Raw genomic sequence first — 19763 nt, 5'->3', positions numbered from 1 at the left:
CCCAGCACAAAGCCTGATACATGACAGGTTCACCAGCACGGGCCACCTTCCTTGCTTCCCACAGCATTCTAGCTCTGGGAACGACCCTCCCCATTGCAGAAGCCTGACCTCCAGCTGTATACACGACCTGGGTCTTACTGAAGGGAGCTGCAGCTCTCAGCAGGAGGCTCTCAGCAAGAGGGTCCCAGCTTTCCGGGCAATGCTCCTGAAGCCCCTGCCCAGCAAGCACCCTCCAGAGTCAGGCCAGTCCTACCCACCCCATCCGGAGTGGCAGAGGTCCTAGGGACAGACAGAAAGGGGTCACTTGTGTCTGGGGACACCCAGGCATCTCTGGCCAGACTGTGGCATCTGAATAGATGGGAGATGGCCCCAGGTAGTCCCCAATATTACCACAGGTAGGAGCCCTACGGGCCAGGTGGGTCTAGGGAGTCCTGATGGCTGCAGACAACTGGCCTGCCCACATCCCTTCCAGCTACCCAGACCACAGGCCCCTACCCACCAGTGCCTCCCCACAGGCAGTGCCACATGCCGTCCCATATCCTCCAGCCCCAGCCAGCCAGGGAGCAAACCTCTGCCCTGCCCAGCCTCCTTCCATTCCAGACAGCTGTGGGGAGGAAGGGACAGTCCAGCAGGTCCTGGAGAGGCCAGTTTTCAGGCACAGGGAAGGTCTTTTCAGAGGGAGGGTGGCACAGTAAGGACATGAACACACCTGAGCTTGCAAGGACAACATGTTGTGGAGTGGTCCCACTGGTGGCACAACCTGTCAGGCTATGAGCCAGTCTCCACCCCATCACCTGTGTGTGGTTAGGACCTCGGTGGATAGATGTCACTGGCCCACAGAACCCAAAAACAGGACCCATGCCTGGTCCATCAAGGGGTTCTCAGTGCCTGCAGGGCCTCCAGTGGATGTTTCGGGAGTGACTACAGGAGAGACAGACTGGGGGTTGGGATTCAAATTCCCATTTGAGACCAAGGAAACTGAGGATCTGAGAAGTTAAAAATCATGTGTTATCTCATCTCAAAAGACCTCGAGAACTGGGGTCACCATCTCCATTCTGAAGGTGAGGAAGCAGAAGCTCCCCGGCAGGAAACAGCTTGCTCAGGGCCCTACTGGTGGAAGCAGGACTTCTAGTACACAAAACGATCTTTCCACTTTAGAAAACAGGCTCTGTGACAGTAGGGATTCTGTCTGTCCTATTTACAAAGATGCAAAGGAAGAAATTAATCTTTTGAGTTTTATGCCCTTCCACAGCCACTCAGGAGGAATGGCCCAGCAGGGTGGGGCCCATGATCCCAGAAAGGCTAAGGGGGAGAGGAAAGCCAGCTTCTCCCAGAGGTACACCAGGCACAGGACATGCCTCTTCTCTGCTAGAAATAAAAAATACTGCCCAGCTGAACATAGAATTACCATGTGATCCAACAATTTAACTCCTAGCTATATTCCCAGACAAATTGCAAGGAGGAACTCAAAGAGATCCTTGCACACTAGTGTTCATTGCAGCAGTAGCAAAGGCGGGAGCAGCCCAAGTCTCCATCACCAGAGTGAATAAATAGTGTGGTGTCCACATGCAGTGGAATACAATTCAGCCATAAGAAGGAGTGAAGTTCTGCTGCATTCTTGTTTTAGTCCATTTAGGCTGCTCTAACAAAAATACCATGGACTGGGTGCCTTCAACAGCAAATACTTCTTTCTCACAGTTCTGGAGGCTGGGAAGTTCAAGGTTGAGGCGTTGATAGATCTGGTGTCTACGTGGGAGCCTGCTTTCGGATTCACAGACTTCCTTCTTTTCCGTGTGTCCTCACAGGGCAGAAGGGAGCTCTTTGGGGTCCCTTGTATAAGGGCACTAATCCCATTCAGGAGTGCCCCACCCTCATGACCTACTTGCTTGTCAAAGGCCTTCCCTCCTAATATCATCACATTGGGGATTGAGATTTCAATATATGCATTCTGGGGGGACACAAATATTCCGTCTGTAATAATGCAACAGCATGAGTGAACCTTGAAGACATTATTCTAAGTGAAATAAGCCAGACACAAAAGGACAAATACTCTGTGATTCCACTTTTAAGGACTATCTAGACATCTAAAATAGGTAAATTCATACACAGAATGTAGATAGGCGGTTACCAGGGGCTGGGGAGGGAGAACGGGGAGTTATTGCTTAATGGGTAAAGTTTCTTTCTGGGATGGATGAAAGTTTTGAAACTAGATGGTGGTGATGGCTGCACAACATTGTGAATGTGCTTAATGTCACCGAACACTGAAAAGTGGTTAAAACAGCAAATTTTACGTTATATATAATTTACCAGCATTTTTTAAAATAATGTAATAAGAAATGTTGTATATACATGTGATAGATTGTCATTTAGTCTTAAAAAGGAAGGAAATTCTGACATATGCTACAACATAAATGAACCTTGAGGACCATAGGTTAAGTGAAATAAGCCAGACACAAAAAGACAAACACTATATGATTCCATTTATATGCAGTTCCTAGAGTAATCTGGTTCATAGAGACAGAACGGAGGATGGTGTTTGCCCGGTGCTGAGGGAAGGAACTGGAGAGTTAGTGTCTAACGGGGACAGAGTTTCAGTTTTGCAAGATGAAAACGGCTGTGGTGATGGATGGTGGTGATGGCTGCACAGCATTGTGAAAGTACTTAATGCCACCGACTGCACATTTGAAATGGTTAAATGCTAAGGTTTATGTATATTTTACATAATTTTTTGAAAATAATTTTTTTAAATATAATGTAATATACCAAAAAACATTGAATTTGTATGGTATGTGAATTATATCTCAGTAAAGCTGTTTAAAACAGAATGCTGCCCCAAACCCAGCTGGCTGCAGTGGCTCACCCTCCCGGTGGGGACAAGGGGCTGCCGATGCGCCCGGGCCTGCTCACGCCTGGCCAGCTGAGTGTGGGGAGGGTGGGTCCCCGCTTAGGGCCCCATAAGGGCTCCACAGTGCTGCGGGACAGGGAACTGCCCTCCGCCAGGGACAGGGGAGTGGAAAGGCGGCAGAGTCACTGTGTGAGCAGCTGGCCTATGGCAGACAAGGGCTGGGGAAACTCAGGCCAGCTCTTGACAGCTGAAAGTCCCCAGTGGAGCCATGGCCCTCAGCGCTGGCCCTGGGGGTCAAGAACAACAAAGGGTGACTCACTCACAGCCTCCTGGGAGTGGAGTCAATGCTGTTGGGGGTGGGCGGTGCTGTGCAGGGCTTCCTAGGGCAGGATATCAGGAGCAGGGCTCCCCCAAATCTTCCCGCTCAGCCTCTCTGCTCCTCAGAGGCCTGTGGTCCACGAAGCTTGAGCAGCTGCCTCAGACCTCACCCAGAGTCCCATCAGCTGGCAACAGAGGAGCCAGGCAGTGAGGCCACTCCACCTTGGGCAGCCCCTCTCCCGCTCTGTGACAGGGGGGACTGGTGTCCCTGCCTCACAGATCCACTGAGAATTCAGGCGTGCGTCTGGCTGCACACCCATCAGCAGCAGGTACCATCAGTGCCCACTTCCTTCCTCCTTCTCCCAATTCAGAAGGCCCTGTGCCCTTCCTGCGGCCTGCCCTGAGGGTCCCAGCGCCTCGGGACCCTCCCCCAGCCAGCACAGAGATCATTCGTGCTCTGACCCTTTGTTTAGCACCAGCGTGCCAGGCCTCAGTTGAAGGCTGCAGCTGTAACCCAGCAGGTAGGAGCCCTGTCCTCAGGTAGCTCACATTCTAGTGAGGAGAGAGAAACCATAAATATTAAAAAACAACTAAAATAAAATAAACTAGGTAATTTTAATAGAGATAACTGGTTGGAAGAAAATTATACGGGAAAGTGTGACCAAGTGTCCCTGAGGGCAGTGCACTTTAAATGGTGGTCAGTGAAGCACAACAAAGAGTCCGCCATGCAGAGACATGTGCGAGGAGAGCCCCAGGCTGCGGGGGCAGTTAGTGCAAAGGCCCTGAGGTAGGACTAGGCCTGGCAGGCTTGAGGAACAGGAGGAGCTCAGGGAGGAAGTGGGTGAGAAATGGCGCATTGTGGAGAGTCTTCTTCCTCACAGGCTGCCCACTGGAGTGGCCAACCCTCTGGTTTGCCTGGGACTGAGCCATTTTAGCGCTGAAACTCCCAGGAAACCCCTCAGTCCTGACAAACTGGGATGGTCAGTCACCCTAGTGCCCACCCACTCCCCATATTTCCTGGATCCACAAATTCAAGCACCCTAGGTCCTGCTGGAGGCTACATGCCTGTCCCTCAGGAGGAGGATCTGTTCTCCTGTTCAGGAGTCCAAGGTCCAGGACACATAGGGTCAGGTGGCCTTGGAGTGGGTGGTGCACACTGAGCAGCCAGCTTTTCCCTGAGTGTCCTTCCTGAGTTCACACCCCCACCCTGCTGGCCACACTCCAAGGCCTCCAGCTACTTGGCCTCACCTGCCCTTTTCTAGGACCTTCTGAGTGGGGCAGGGCTGGTCGTCTTGCAGGTTATGAGGAATTCTCATGAAAATCAAAGCTCACATGGAAGGTTTTTAAGTTAAAAGAAATTAAAAAAGGAAAAGCTTTTCATCCTCTGAAAGCAATAAATTCTGGCCTTCGTTAAGCTTGGAGGGCTCCACTGGCCCATGTGTCAGTGATTAAGGCCTCTGAGCAAGTGGAGAGTTGAGGAACCTGGTGTCTTTGGAGTGTGCTGTTTCCATGCGCCTCTGTGGAGCCTGTTTTCCAATGAGAAACAGGATCCCAGGAGATGATGGGCTCCGGAGAGAAGCTGATACACACTAGTACAGATCTGGGTCTAACAGAGCCCTGAAGAGTCACCCCAAGCACCCACCGCTGACTGCCCAACACCAGCTACACAGCCTGTGCCCCGGATCTACCCACCAACTGCTCAAGGTATCAGCAGTCAGGCACACAAGGTCTTGTATGCAATACCTGTCTTAGCCTGGGCGCCAGCTCCTTACGTACTCAGGTTAACCTGACTCAGCCTCCACCCCCTGAGAGCCCAAGAAGATCCTCTCCCTTTTCTGGAGTCCTGCCTCTCCCTCCCCTTCCAACCAGGCCAGCTGGCCTGTCAGGGCCTCTTCAGCCCTCTGAACTGTTCTCATGGCCTTGAGCTCCATGGAAGGAAAGGGCCCTGGTCTTTCTGATCCCTCTGAGGGGCTTGTCACTTCACCGAGCTTGCTCAGCCCTCCCGTCAGCTGCCTGAGTTGAGGGCCCTGGGGAGGGGGCTTTGCCAAGCCTGAGAAATGCCTTGTTACTGGGTTGCCCCAACACGGCATACCCACGTGCCTTTTATGTTTCACTCAGAAGGACCCCTCCAGTAGTCCCTTGAAGTCCTCACTCTAAGACATAGAAGCCCCGGCAGCCCCCCACACACCCTTCACCGAAAGCCCTGTGAGGCCTTTCACTCTGACTCTAAAACCACCCGCCCTCCCCGTCCCCTCCGCCGTGTTCTGCTTCGATCAGGCCCTACTTGCTGGTGCCTCTGGGTGAGACATTCAGCTTTTCAGTCCGGTGCCTACACCATGGTCCATTTCCCCCGACAGATACACTTAGGAGGGCGGTGTTGGTGCCGGCAAGAGCCCTGGCAGCTCAGGACCCACTCCTGGCTCCTGACTTGCTCTTCAACTAGGACAGATCACCTCACCTTTAAGTCTCAGTTTCTCTTCTGTTAGTGGAGCCAGTCTCTCACTTAACAGCAGAAGCACCCAGCGAGTGGCCGGCACAGCTTTGTACATATCAGCAGTCACCCCCTCCCCAGGCTTTCTTTGCCCCCTCCTCAGTCCCTCCCTCCAGGACCCTTGGGAGATGGTTCTGGTGTGCCACCAATGTGAGTAGTGGGTCTGGACCCCTTGATCTCGTTAAAAATGCTTTATTAAAGCTCCTACTGACTGAGGGGAGGAACAAGCCCAGAAAGTGCAGGCATTTTGGATGGTGTGAGGAGGGCATGTCAGAAGCAGGCACAAGTCATTGGGGCCTCCAGTGGGGGGGTGCAGGAGGCAGCCGATCAATGACTCCCTCTCATCATTGATGTTTCTATTTCTCCCTCTTCCTTCCTGTCTCTGAAATTAGTAAAGATATAATTTTAAAAATAATAAAATAAATAACAAAAAAATGCCAAGAAGTAGTTATAGAAATGGTGGACTATTGTTTTGTTTGTTTGTTTGTTTTACTATATCTTTATTGATTTCAGAGAGAGGAAGGGAGAGGGAGAGAGAGAGTTGAAACATCAGTGATGACAGAGTCATTGATCCGCTGCTTCCTGAATGCCCCTGACTGGAGATCAAGCCCACAACCCAGGCATGTGCCCTGACCGGGAATCAAACCTCGATCCCCTGGATCCTAGGTCGATGCTCAACCACTGAGCCACGCCCGGCCGGGCAATGGTGGACTACTGTAACCACTCACCCTCAACAAGCATCTTCCTGGCCCGGGGGGGGGGAGGGGGGCAGGCGGGGGGTGTGGAAGCTGGTCCTCAGAGTCCACCCTGCAAGGCCCCACCCACTACCAGCTGTCTGACTTTGAGAATCAGTTAATCTCTTTGTGCCTCCATTTCTTCATCTATAAAATAGAGAAAAGAATAGCCTTCCTCATAGGTTTGATGTGAGGAATACATTATGAGTTAATAACATGGAATCAAGATAACTGCCAAGCATAAAGTAAACACTCAATAAACAGTGCCGCCAAACTCTTGTTTCTATTAAACACTGTCGGGCTGCGTGGCTGTCCAAGACTATCAGACCCATTCGAGAGAACATCAGTGTCCACGTGTGAGACTTTGTGAATGTGAGGTTGGGGCCACCTGCCAGCTCCCCTCCCCCCACCACCCAGCCATGGGCTCTGTTCATTTGGTCACTGAATGAGACAATGTCAAAGCAGGCTCACCAGGTTTGGTCATCGGGTCATTTGGGCAGTAGGCATCTGACACCAGCCTGGACAACCATCCTGGTTCTAAATAAATATTTGCTCTACAACGCAACAGCCTGTGGCATTGCTTTTCCAAACTGCTTTGGGACTTTCCCTCAAACGTTGGGGCTCAGGACCATCGGGCTCCCTGCAGTATATTGGGTGATGGAGGATGATCCTGTGGGACATAAGGATGGGACATAAAACCCTTTGGAATTAGCTGTATTTGCTGAGCAAGGGGCTGTGGTTTTAATTCCCAGAAGACAACATGGCTCACAGTGCTGGCCCAGCCCAAGCAGCCTACTAGCTGGCCAGCCTCTTGGGGAGTCAGTGCCCCCCCCAAGAACACCATGTTCCCTGGGCCCACCCAGAGGTGTGCACAGGACCAGACTCCGTCCTCTGACCAGAGGGCTTTGTTAGGCCAGGCTGGAAATGAGCAAGGAGATCACTCCAGCCCCCAGGTTGTCTGATACTTATAAAACAAAATTATCTGGGGGGAAAATTTTTTTAATTTTTTTCTAATTACAGTTGACATACAGTATATTAGCTTCATGGGTACAGCATAATGATTAGCCACTTATGTGACTAACGAAGTGATCACCCCAATAAGTCTAGTACCAATGTGGCACTATACATAGTTATTACAATATTATTGCCGATATTCCCTGTGCCGTGCTTTACGTCCCCATGACTGTTTTGTAACTGCCAATTTGTACTTCTTAATTCCTTCACCTTTTTCACCCAGTCCCCCAACCTTCCTCCCATTTGGCAACCATCAGTTTGTTCTCTGTATCTATGAGGTTGTTTCTGTTTTGTTTGTTTTTTAAATTTCCCATATAAGTGAAATCAAAAGATATTTGTCTTTCTCTGTCTGACTTATTTCACTTGGTGTAATACCCTCTAGGTCCATCCATGTTGTCACAAATGGTAAGATTTCATCCTTTTCTATGACTGAGTAATATTCCATTGTATGTATGTACCATATCTTCTTTATCCATTTATCTATAGATCCACATTTGGTTTGCTTCCATATCTTGGCTATTGTAAATGTTGCAGTGAACTTGGGGATGCGCTTATCTTTTCAAATTAGTGGTTTGGGTTTTTTCAGATAAATGGAATTGCTGGGTCATATGGTAGTTCTATTTTTAATTTTTTTAGGAACTTCCATACTGTTTTCCATAGTGGCTGCATCAATTTACAATCCCACGAAAAATGCATGAGGGTTCCCTTTTCTCCATGTCCTCACCAACAATTGTTTATTGATTTATTGATGATAGCCATTCTGACAGATGATATCTGACTGTGGTTTTAATTTGCACTTGGGAGAGATGATTTAATGATCTGGTCCTGGAAGCTCAAATCCAGGGACCTCCCCTGACTTCTCCACTCAGTTGCACCCCCACAATGGCCCTGGGGCCTGGGCAACCTCAGGGAGCTCCAGGCTAAAGGTCTGGAGGATTTGAACCACTCAACCCCAACTCTCCTCCCAGAGTTCTAGAAAGAGGGTCAGATAAAGGTGCCTCCAGAGCCCAGGAGAAGGACCTGACCTGAAGGCTGAGGGAAGCTGTGGGCACATCCTGGGATAAAAAGACCTTGGCCTTGCCCTCGCCAGTATGGCTTAGTTGGTTGAGTGTTGTCCTGTGCCCAGTCCTGTGCCAGTTCAATCCTCGATTGGGGCACATAACATATCTCTCTTTCTCTCCCTCCCTCTCTCTAAGCATGTCCTTGGGTGGGGATTTAAAAAATAAAAAATAGAACTTCTGCACAGCAAAGGAAACAACAGAATGAAAATGTAACCTACAGAATAAGAGAAAATATTTGCAAACCATATACCCGATTAAGGGTTAATATTAATGTCCAGAATATATAAAGAACTCCTACATGCTCAACAACAACAAAACAAAAAATCCAATTAAAAAATGGGCAAAAGACTTGAATAGACATTTCTCCAAAGAAGATATATAAATGGCCAACAGGTATATGAAAAAATGGTTACTATCACTAATTATTAGGGAAATACAACTTAAAACCACAATGAGATATTGCCTCACATCCATTAGGATGGCCACTTTCCAGAAGAAACAAACAGAAAATAACAGATGCTGGAGAGGAAGTGGAGAAATTGAAACCCTTGTTCACTGTTTGTGGGAATGCAGAATGGTGCAGCCACTATAGAAAAGAGTATGGACATGCCTCAAAACATTAAAAATAGAATTGCCATATGATCCAGCAATCCCACTTGTGGGTATTGATCCAACAAAAGAGTTAAAAACAGGATCTTGAAGAGATATTTGCTCCCCGTGTTTACAGCACTATTCACAATAGCCAAGAGGTGGAAGCAAGTCAGCATTCATCACCAAATGGGATGAATGGATGAAGAATGTGTGGTGTATACATACAGTGGAATACTTATTCAGCCTTAAAAAAGATGGAAATGATCACTTCAACAACATGAATGAACCTTGAGTACTTTGTACTAAGTGAAATAAGCCAGTCACGAAAGGACAAATACCCAAGATTCCACTTATCTGAAATACCTAAAATAGGCAAAGTCTTAGAAACCCAAGGTAGGATGATGGTTTCTGGAGGGCTGGGGGAGAGGGAAGAGGGAGGTTTTTCATGAATAAAGAGTTTCTAATTTTGCAAGATGAAAACTTCTAGAGACCTGTTGCACAGCATTGGACATATGTTAACACTAATGTACCGTACTCTTAAAAATGGTTTAAGATGGTATATTTTATGTTTTGTGTTCCTGACCACAATAACTTTTTTTAAATTGCAAACACAGGGGTGCGAGAAATAGCATTTTTTTAAATTTTGTCTCACCATCCTGATCTCAAGCCCCCAATGCTGGCCAGAAAGTCATTCTCACCTCACCCTGGCCTGCAAAGGTGTCTCTCTCTCTCCTTTTCTCCGAGGCCCTCCCTCCTCCCCATCCAGGATTCCCCCTTAACGAAGTGCCGCTGACCAGCTGACCTGGGTTGCTTTGCTTTCCTGCCCTGGATCAGGGGCACACAAGGAACACCCGTAAAAATGGAAGGAGGCAAACGGGGAAACACACACAACCATCCTGTCTCAGACTTGATTCATGTCTCTCCTCAGTGGTTGTTCTGGGAATTTGGGGGGGGGGGGGGGCGACCTTTACAGGAAAGGGCAGTGCCTAGTAATACAGCTACAGTCTGTCCACCTACCTCATCAGGGCCCACCCGGGCGCATGGCATGCAGGGGGCAGGCAGGATGGAGAGAGACGTATAAAGTGCCATTTCATTGCAATCTAAAACATGCATCTTCCCTTCGGCACACCTATCCCCTGGCACCTGAGAAAAAGGAAGAGCCCAGCCCGTGTGGCTAAGTTGGTTGAGAGTTGTCCTGTGCACCAGGAGGTCACCAGTTGGATTCCCTGTCAGGGCACTTGCCCAGGTTTCTGGCTCTATCCCCAGTGGGGGGGTTACGGGAGGCAGCCCTATCGATGTTTTTATCTCTCCCCCCCCCCCCCGAAAGCAATAAAAGCCTTAAAGGAAGGAGGGAAGGAGGGAAGGAGGGAAGGAGGGAAGGAGGGAGGGAGGGAGGGAGGGAGGGAAGGAAGGAAGGAAGGAAGGAAGGAAGGAAGGAAGGAAGGAAGGAAGGAAGGAAGGAAGGAAGGAAGGAAGGAAGGAAGGAAGGAAGGAAGGAATAGTTCAACCAAGAGGGAGTGAAACTGGAGGCAGACAAAAGTTAAAACGCAAGGTCGGAGGGCTTCGGGGATGTTTGCAGCAAGCTCCAGAAGTGACTCTCCACTCCCGGGGCGAGGCGGGCCATGAGCTGGGCCTGGACCTCTGACTGAGGCAGTGGGCTGGTCAGCATGTCCTTACTCAGAGCTCTCTCCCAGGACCTTCGTGGGCAGAGGGAGAGAAGGCAAAGGCAGGGTGGTTCCCATCATCAATTCAGAAAGGCTCAAACCATGTGGATGGAGAGGTGGATACTGAAAAGGATCTGCGTTATCTGCAATAAATCCTGAGAAATGTATAAGCACTTTGTGCGGTGTGTTGTCTCTGTTGGTTTACTGCAGTGGACATTAAAAAGCATTGGTCAGTTGGGGGGGTAGGGGAAGAAGGGGTCAATGGGGGGGGGGAGAGGACATCTGTAATACTTTCAGCAATAAAGATAAATTATTTTTAAAAGTCTTGGTCAGGGCTTTCATAAGATAACTCCCACCCTCAGCCTTATATTTCTCGTCAGTCAGAAGTTTCTCAGTTGCAAACTCTTTTACCTCCAGAGTTTCCAGATGGTAAATCTTTTTGACTGAGGGGGGATTGTGAATGGATAAATGAACAGATGATTAAATAACTGAATGAGGAGTGAGCGGTGAGAAGGCAACCGACAGGGGCAGGCCGGGAGGAGCAGGGGCGAGCTGGAGCAGGAGCCGGCTTCCTCCCCGCACCTCTGCACTCCGCCAGCCAGCAGGGCGGTGGGCAGGCTGCCGCCAGGATGGGTGGGTGGGCCGGCAGCAGGCAAGCTGTGCCCAAACCCACTGGCTTCCCTTCTCAACGAATCTATCCTTGTTTCCCTGCCTAGGGCCCCCTGGACGGCGTGGCAAGCCTGGAAGAAGAGGCGATCCTGGTGAGTCCCAAGTTTTCCTTGTTCCCAAGCCTAGGCCTAGGAGTCTGCCCTTGCCCAGGGACCCGGCTGGATGTGCTAGTCCCCGTAGCACCTCGTTACTTGAGACCTTTGGTCCTGGGCCAGATCTTCCCCTCCCTTCTGCCCTCAGAAGCCACAGTGCCCAGTACCGCCTTTTCTTGGCCTCTTGACATCCCAGCTCCAGTGACCGTCCTGTCCATGTCCTTGGCACCCTGCGAATCTCATTATCAACCTCAGAAACTTCAGTCCCTAGTCTCTCGCTCAAACAGCCTCCTCTCTTTGTGGGAACTGACGGTGGTTCTACAGCCCACTGCCCGTGGTTCTCCTGCGTGTTCCCCTCCTTCACCAGACTTGGCCTGTCCTTCCCTTGGCAGAGCCACCAGAAGGAGACTCCACCTTACTTCCATAGACGTGCAGACTCACCTGCATGCGCCACCACCTTCCCCCTGCCATCTTCATTTCACCCAAAAGGCACTTGCTCTGCACATCCCCTACCCCAACACACAGAGAGGCTTCCTCAGAGGCACCCACACACCCCATCCTGGCTCTTCCGCCTCACCTTCCACTCATCCCAGCCCCTCTGGTTTCTTTTCACTGTCACTCCACTGACATCATCTTGGCCAAAGTTACCGCTGACCTCCTGATGGTCGTGTGAGCAGATGCTTTGCCGTCGGCACCTTGCTTGACCTTCGCTGTTGAGCACCCCCATCCCCAGCCTGTATCCCCAGCGCAGCCCTGGCCTGCGTTTCCTCCCGCGTCTCTGACCCCCCTCTTCTTTGCCTCTTCCATAGTACCCCACTTGTCTCTTAAATGAATTTGCTCTTGGCCCTCTTCTCTCTTCTCTCCCAATCCTTTGGCTTCAACTCCCCCATGACACTGACAGTGCCCCCTCCCTGACTCCCACCAAGTCGTCTCTTCTGGGTCCAGAGTTTGGACAAGCCCCACTGAACCAGCACCTCCGCTAGCCTGCTCTCCCCCAGGTGGACACCTCCAGCCACTCGCTTCCCTGTGCAGACACCTGGGCGTCACCCTGGGTCCCTCCCTGCCCACTCCCATACCAAGTCCTGGTCAGTCTTCTCCAGAGTACATCTCAGGCCTGTGCCCCCTTCTTGGTCTTCACCCCACAGCCCCTGCAGCTCTCATTGCTCCTCCACCGTGTCCCCACCTCCAGCCTCACCATGGGGGTCTGAGGCCCTCCCACTCTGAGCCTGTACTCCTGTCCTCCCCTCCCCAGAATGTCATCTCCTCTGCCTGAACTGCTACCCCAAGTTCAGTATTCTTTGCCCTTTAAGTCTAGCGCAAGCACCTCCAAAGTCTCCAGTTTTCAGTGCAGAGCAGGAATGTAAATGCACAAAGAGTGAATGAATGAATGAATGAACACATGCTCAGCCCCTAAACAGCTTCACAAGGAGGGCATGCTGGTGATTCCAGAGGGGTCCACCACCAAGAGGCCCCCCAGCTGCTTGGGCCAGGGGAGCCGAGCCGGCTCCCTCTGAGCCCCAGGCTCTTCTCCCAGGCGCTGGGGGGGCTTCCTTCCTCCGTGCTGTGCTGCATGCTTGCGTTATCTAGTTCCTTCTATAGACGCCCCCCAGATAAGCTCGCTGGCGTGCACTCCTGGGAAATGCCGTCATGGTTCTCTGTGTGCTTTGACTTCCAGAAGCTGAAGGCTGTTTCATGTCTGATTGCCATGGCTTCCTTTACTCTAGATGTTGTGTGTAATCACACACACACACCCCACAGGCTCGCGAATACGCATTTCATCGCTCAGTTCTCGTTTCTGTCCTCATAAAATGTTTTATTGCCTTTTATTGTAAGCTCCTTACATCCATCCTGGAAGGAGATGGAGAATACAAAGTGACTTTTTTTTTAGGAAAAAGTATATTACTCAACTTACTCAAAAACCTATTAGAATTATGACTCCAGTTTACAGTAATCTCAAAGTCAGAGAAAGATAAGGAGTCACTGGGCCCCTGACCCTGTGTGCTAAGTCCTTTCAAGTTCTTCATGTCTTGTGATCCTCCAAGAACCCTACAAGATAAGCATATGTTATTAGCCCCGTTTTGCAGATAAGGAAACTGAGGCTTCAAAGGAAAAAGTGTCTTGTCCAAGGTCAGCGCTGGGCAAGGGGTGGGCAGCACTTCATCCCCCTTGCTGCCCTTTCCCATACGGTGTCCTTCTCTGCCTGTCGGAGAATGGTGTGAACAACACACAGCAGATGTTCCCCTCTGATTAGCTTTGGCCAGGCCTAAATAGTTTCACGCACATGCACATCCTGGCTTTGGCACCTTCCCTTGTAAAACCAGACCTTTTCCTGTGTCCCAGGGAGAAAGGCTCTTTGCCTGTGGAACGGTGTCTGACTGAGATGCCTTCCTGCTGCTGCAGCCCTGCAGAGCTGAGCCTGTTTGCCTGTGGGGATGGGTGCTCTCTAGCTCCACAGGGAGCCTTTGCCTGGAAAATGCCTCCATGGCCCTGCAGCGTTTGTGCATCTCTATCATGATGGAGTGAATTTCTCACCTTCCCACTGGCCCATTTCTCAGCTGGGGAAGCCTGACGCTGCTCTTGCACTCCGGGGTCATCTTTCTAGGATCATTGAGCAAGATACTTTCTCCTTCTAGATGCCCCACTTTCCCCAAGAACATCCGTTGCTCTCCCTTGCCTCCCCCTGGTTCCCCCTGGCTCCCCCTGGCTCCCGCAGTCTCAGATATCTCCCTCTGTCCCAGCACTTTCCATACCTGGTTGTGGTGATCTTCTCTGAAAAGTTGTGTGCCTCCTCCACCAAAGCATAGCCTCCTCAGGGCAAGAGATAGAGCTGGACCCACAGGCACTTAGGAAATAGTCAATAAATGTTTGTTGACAGGTTAATAGGAAAGATAGGGCAGAGAGGAAGAAGAAAGGGAGAGAACTGGTGAGCAAATGAAGGGCAAAGACCAAGGATGAACCTTGAGGACATTATGCTCAGTGAAATAAGCCAGTTCCAAAAAGACAAATATCGTATTATTCCACTTACTGAGGTAGCTAGTGGAGTCAAACTCATAAAAACAAAAAGAATTGTGGCTGCCAGGGATTGAGGGGAGGAAGAGTGGAGAGTTATTGTTTAATGGGTACAGAGTTTCAATTTTTCAAAATGGAAAACTTCTGGAGATTGAATACATTACAATGTAAATATGCTTAACACTACTAAATTGTACATTTTAAAATATTTAAGGTCATAAATTTTATGTTATGTGTGTATTGACACAATTTTTAAAATTTTAATTATATTTCTTTTAAAAAAACCTGATCTTATATGCTATAAGAGACAAAATTTAGATTTTTAAATTCAGTGGGTTGAAAATAAAATGCTGAGAAAAGATATATCATGCAAATGATAACCAAAAAAAGAGCTAAAATGGCTATTTTGGTATTAGACAAAATAGATTTTAAGACAAATAAGGGCATTTTATAATGATAAAAGAATATTTTAAAAGTTATAAACTTATATTCACCTTAAAACAGCCCCAAATACATGTAGCAAAAAACTGACAATTAAAGGAAGAAATAGAATGCTTAACAATAATAGAGACCCCAGTAGCCCTCTTTCAATAATGAAATAAAATAAATGAATAGCATATAAATCCACAAGACCAAACAGGTATCTATAACATATTCCAATTAGTAACAGCAGAATACACATTCTTTTCAAGTGAATATGGAACATTCTCCAGTATAGACCACTTTTTTTTTTTTAATATATCTTTATTGATTTCAGAAGGAGGAAGGGAGAGGGAGAGAGAGAGAGCTAGAAGCATCAATGATGAGAAAGTCATTGATCAGCTGCCTCCTGCACGCCCCCAACTGGGGATGGAGCCTGCAGCCCGGGCATGGGCCCTGACCAGGAATCGAACCACCATCTGGATCCTAGGCCAATGCTCAACTGCTGAGCCATACCCAGCGGGGCTAGACCACATTTTAAACTGTAAAACAAGCCTCAATAAATGTAAAAGGATCAAAGTCATATAAAATATGTTCTTTGACCACAGAGGAATTAAATTAGAAATCAATAACATAAGGAAATTTGAGAAATTCACAAATATGGATAAATTAAACAATACACTTCTAAATAACCAGTGACTCAAAGAATAAACCATAAGAGAAATAAAAAAATATTTTGATATCAATAAAAATGAAAGCACAACATACTAAAGCTCATAGAATATAGCTAAAGTAGTGCCTAGAGGCAAATGTATAGCTGTAAATACCTATATTAAAAAAGAAGAGCAAACTTACACCAAAGGAAACAGAAGGAAGAAAATCATAAAAATTAGAGTAGAAAGAAATGAAATTGAAAATAAAAAACAACAGGGAAAATCAGCAAGACCAAAAGTGAATCTTTGAAAAGATCAACAAAATTGGCAAACCTTTACCTAAGACTGATCAAGAAGAAAAGAGTGGACACTTAAGTTAATAAAATCAAGAATAAAAGAAGGGATATTACTAGCAACCTTACAAAATAGAAGAAGGTTATAAAGGAATAATATGAACAACTGTATAAAACAAATTACATTACCTAGATGAAATGGACGAATTCCCAGAAAGACATAGACTGCCTAAACTGACTCAAGAAAAAATAGAAAATACGAATAGACAGATAGAGAGAAAATCAATAATCAAAAAACTTCCCACAAAAAAAAAAGAAGCCCAGAATCAAATGGCTTTACTGATGAATTCTAACAAACTTTTAAAGAAAGATTAATACCAATTCTTCACAAACTCTTCCAAAAAATATAAATAAATAAAAGAAAGCAACACGTCCCAACTCATTCTTTAATGCCAAATTTATCCTGACACCAAACCCAGACAAGGACATCGCAAGAAAAGAAAACTGCAGACCAATATCTCCTATGAATATAAACACAAAAACCCCCAACAAAATACTAACAAGTGAATCCATCAATAAGTTAAAGAGATTATACACCACAAGCAAGTGGGATTTAGCCCAGAAATACAAGGTTGGTTTAACATCCAAAATCAATCCCGGTAATACATCATATTATCAAATAAAAAGCACAACCACATGATCATCCCAATAAATGAAGAAAAGAGCATTTGACAAAATCCACAGCCTTTCATGATTGTAAAAAAAAAAAAAGAAATTCAACAAATTAAGAATAAGAGGAAACTTCCACAAAAAGCATTTATGAAAAACCCATAGCTAACATTATACTTAATGCTGAAATATTGAATGCTTTCCCCCTAAGATCAGGAACAAGACAAAGATGTCCACTCTTGCTACTTTTATTCAACATTGTATTGAAGGTTCTGTCCAGGGCAATTAGGCAAGAAAAAGAAATAAAGTGCATCCAAATGGGAAAAGAAAAAGTACCTCTCTTTACTGATAACGTGATCTTGTATATAGACAATTCTAAAGAACCCACAAAAAGTTTATTAGAGTAACAAACATTTTCAGCAAGATTGTGTGATACTAGATCATTATACAAGTCAATTTTATATCTAGACACTAGCAATGAAGAATTTTAAAATGAAATTAAGAAAACAGTTCCATTTGCAAAATTATGAAAAAGAATAAAATACGCAGGAATAAATTCAAAAAAAGAAATGCAAGACTTATACACTGAAAACTATAAAATATTGTTGAAAAAAAGTAAAGAAGACCTAAATAAATGGAATTTCATATCCATGGATTGGAAGATGAAACGATGTTAATATGGCAATACTTCACAAATTGATCTATAGATTTGATGCAATTCTACAAAAATCCCAGTTGGGTTTTTTTTTTTTAGAAGTTGACAAGCTAATCCTAAAATCCATAAGAAAATACAAAGAATCCAAAATAGCCAAAACTCCTTGCAAAAGTAGAACAAAGGAAAAGGACTCACACTCCCCAATTTTAAAATGTAATACAAAGCTATAGTAATCAAGACAGTGTGGTACTAGCAAGGATAGACAAAAAGATCAACATTAGAAATGAGATTCCAGAAATAAATCCCTACATTTACTGTCAATTTTTTTTTACAAGAATGCCAAGACAAGTCAATGGTGCTAGGACAACTAAATGCAAAAGAATGAAGTTGGACTCCTTCCTCACACTATACACAAAAATTAACTCAAAATATATCATAGACCTAGCCTTGACCATGTGGCTCAGTTGGTTGGAGCATCATCCCATGCACTAAAAGTTTGTGGATTCAATCCCCAGTCAGGGTGCACAGCTGGGTTGTAGGTTTGATCCCCCATCAGGCATGTATGAGAGGCAACCAATCGATGTTTCTCTCTCACATCATTGTTTCTCTCTCTCTCTCTCTCTCTCTCTCTCTAAAATCAATAAACATATCCTCAGGTGAGGATTAAAAACAGTTTTTCAAATATATCATAGACCTAAATGTAAAAGGTAAAACTATCAGAATATTGTAAAAAATACATAGAAGTAGCCCAGCCCGGCGTGGCTCAGAGGTTGAGCGTCAACCTAGGATCCAGATGATCGCGGTTCGATTCCCGGTCAGGACACATGCCCGGGTTGCGGGCTCGGTCCCCAGTCGGGGTCGTGCAGGGGGCAGCCAATCAATGACTCTCTCATCATTGATGTTTCTATCTCTCTCTCTCCCTCTCCTTTCCTCTCTCTGAAATCAATAAAGATATTTTAAAAAAACATAGAAGTAAATCTTCATGACCTTGGGTTAGTTGATTGTTTTTTATACATGACACCAAAAGCACAAGTGAAAAAAAATTGATAAATTGGACTTTACCAAAATTAACAATTTCATAGAGGGGTTCAGCAGTAGATTTGGACTGTCAGAAGAAAGAATTATGAATTTGATAGATTGATAGAGATTATGCAAGCTGAAGAACAGAAAGAATATGTAATGAAAAATAAACAGAACCTCAGAAAAATGTAGGACACTTTTTGTTGTTGTAGTTGTTAATCCTCACCTGAGGATTTTTTTTCTATTGATTTTTAAGAGAGTAGAAGAGAGGGAGGGAGAGGGGGAGAGAGAGAAAGAGATGAGAGAGACACATCAATTGGCAACCTCCTGCATATGCCCTGGCTGGGGATCAAACCTGCAACCTAGGTATGTGCTGTTGAAGGGGAATTGAACCCCTGACCCCTTGGTGCATGGGCCAATGGTCCAACCACTCAGCCACATTGGCCAGGGCAATGTGTAGGACGCTTTTAAGTGCACCAACATATATACAATGGAAGTATGAAAGGACAGAAAAAGAGAAAGGAACATAAAAAAATATTTGAAGAAAATAATGAATGAAACCTTCCCAAATCATTTGCAAAACATTAATTCATATACCCAAGAAGACAGTAAAGTCAAAATAAGATAAATGCAAAGGTACAGACCCAGACACATTACAGTAAAAATGCTAAAAGTCAGAGACAAAGAGGAAACCTTGAAAGCAGCAAGAGAAAAATGATCCATCCATACAAGAGAACCCCAATAAGGTTATTAGCTGACTTCCCATTGGAAACAATGGAGGCCAGAAGGTAGTGGGGTAACATGACCTAGTCAAAAGTATAAAAGGAAAAAAAAAACAACCAAGAATGTTGTGTCCAGCAAAATTATCTTTCAAAAATGAAGGATAAGTAAAATTTTGTGGTTATACCAAAAATCACTAAAGAGTACACTTTTTAACAAGTTAATTTCATGGTATGTGAATTCTATCTCATAGAGCTATTTGGTTTTTAATCTAATATGTTTACTTCCCACTCAAGCTTCTAAGCAGCACCACCATCTGCCCTGCACAGTGTCTGAGCAGGGTAACTGCTGGAGCCCACCTCCATGCCCAGGCTAGCCTGCTGGACCCTGAATTCCAAGGTCTTATACCCGACAATGCCATCAGAGCCAAAATGCTGGAGGCCCGTCTAAGGTGTCATTTAAACAGGAGATTCTTTAAACCTGTTGTATAGTCAGGGTTTGTTCTGCAACAAGAAGCCAAACAATGGAAAACTAGCGCCTGTGTTTCTCTTCTCCCTACGATCTACAGTGTGTGTGTGTGTGTGTGTGTGTGTGTGTGTGTGTGTGTGTGTGTGTGTGTGTGTGTGTGTGTTAGAGAGAGAATGCTATGCAGCCATGCGCTACATAACTACATTTTTGTTAACGATGGACTGTATATACGATGGTGGTCCCATAAGATTAAATAGGAGCTGAAAAATTCCTATTGCCACCCTAGCTGGTTTGGCTCAGTGGTTAGAGCGTTGGCCCCTCAGACTGAAGGATCTTGGATTCGATTCCAGTCAAGGGCAGGAACCTCTGTTGCAGGC

General features: G+C 46.3%; 1 protein-coding gene across 1 annotated transcript in view; it reads left to right on the top strand.

The window, feature by feature from the left end:
* Positions 1 to 19763, top strand: part of COL23A1 (collagen type XXIII alpha 1 chain) — a 303359-nt gene that overhangs the window by 233275 nt on the left and 50321 nt on the right. Inside the window, exon 3 of the mRNA XM_087816472.1 lies at positions 11435 to 11479. Within this exon, the coding sequence (XP_087672598.1) occupies positions 11435 to 11479 (45 nt within the window). The remainder of the gene's footprint in view (positions 1 to 11434; positions 11480 to 19763) is intronic.

This window comes from Miniopterus natalensis, chromosome 4 (genome assembly GCF_054644295.1).
Source record: "Miniopterus natalensis isolate mMinNat1 chromosome 4, mMinNat1.hap1, whole genome shotgun sequence".
Classification (NCBI taxonomy): Eukaryota; Metazoa; Chordata; class Mammalia; order Chiroptera; family Miniopteridae; genus Miniopterus; species Miniopterus natalensis.
This window is presented reverse-complemented; position numbering and strand designations above follow the sequence as displayed.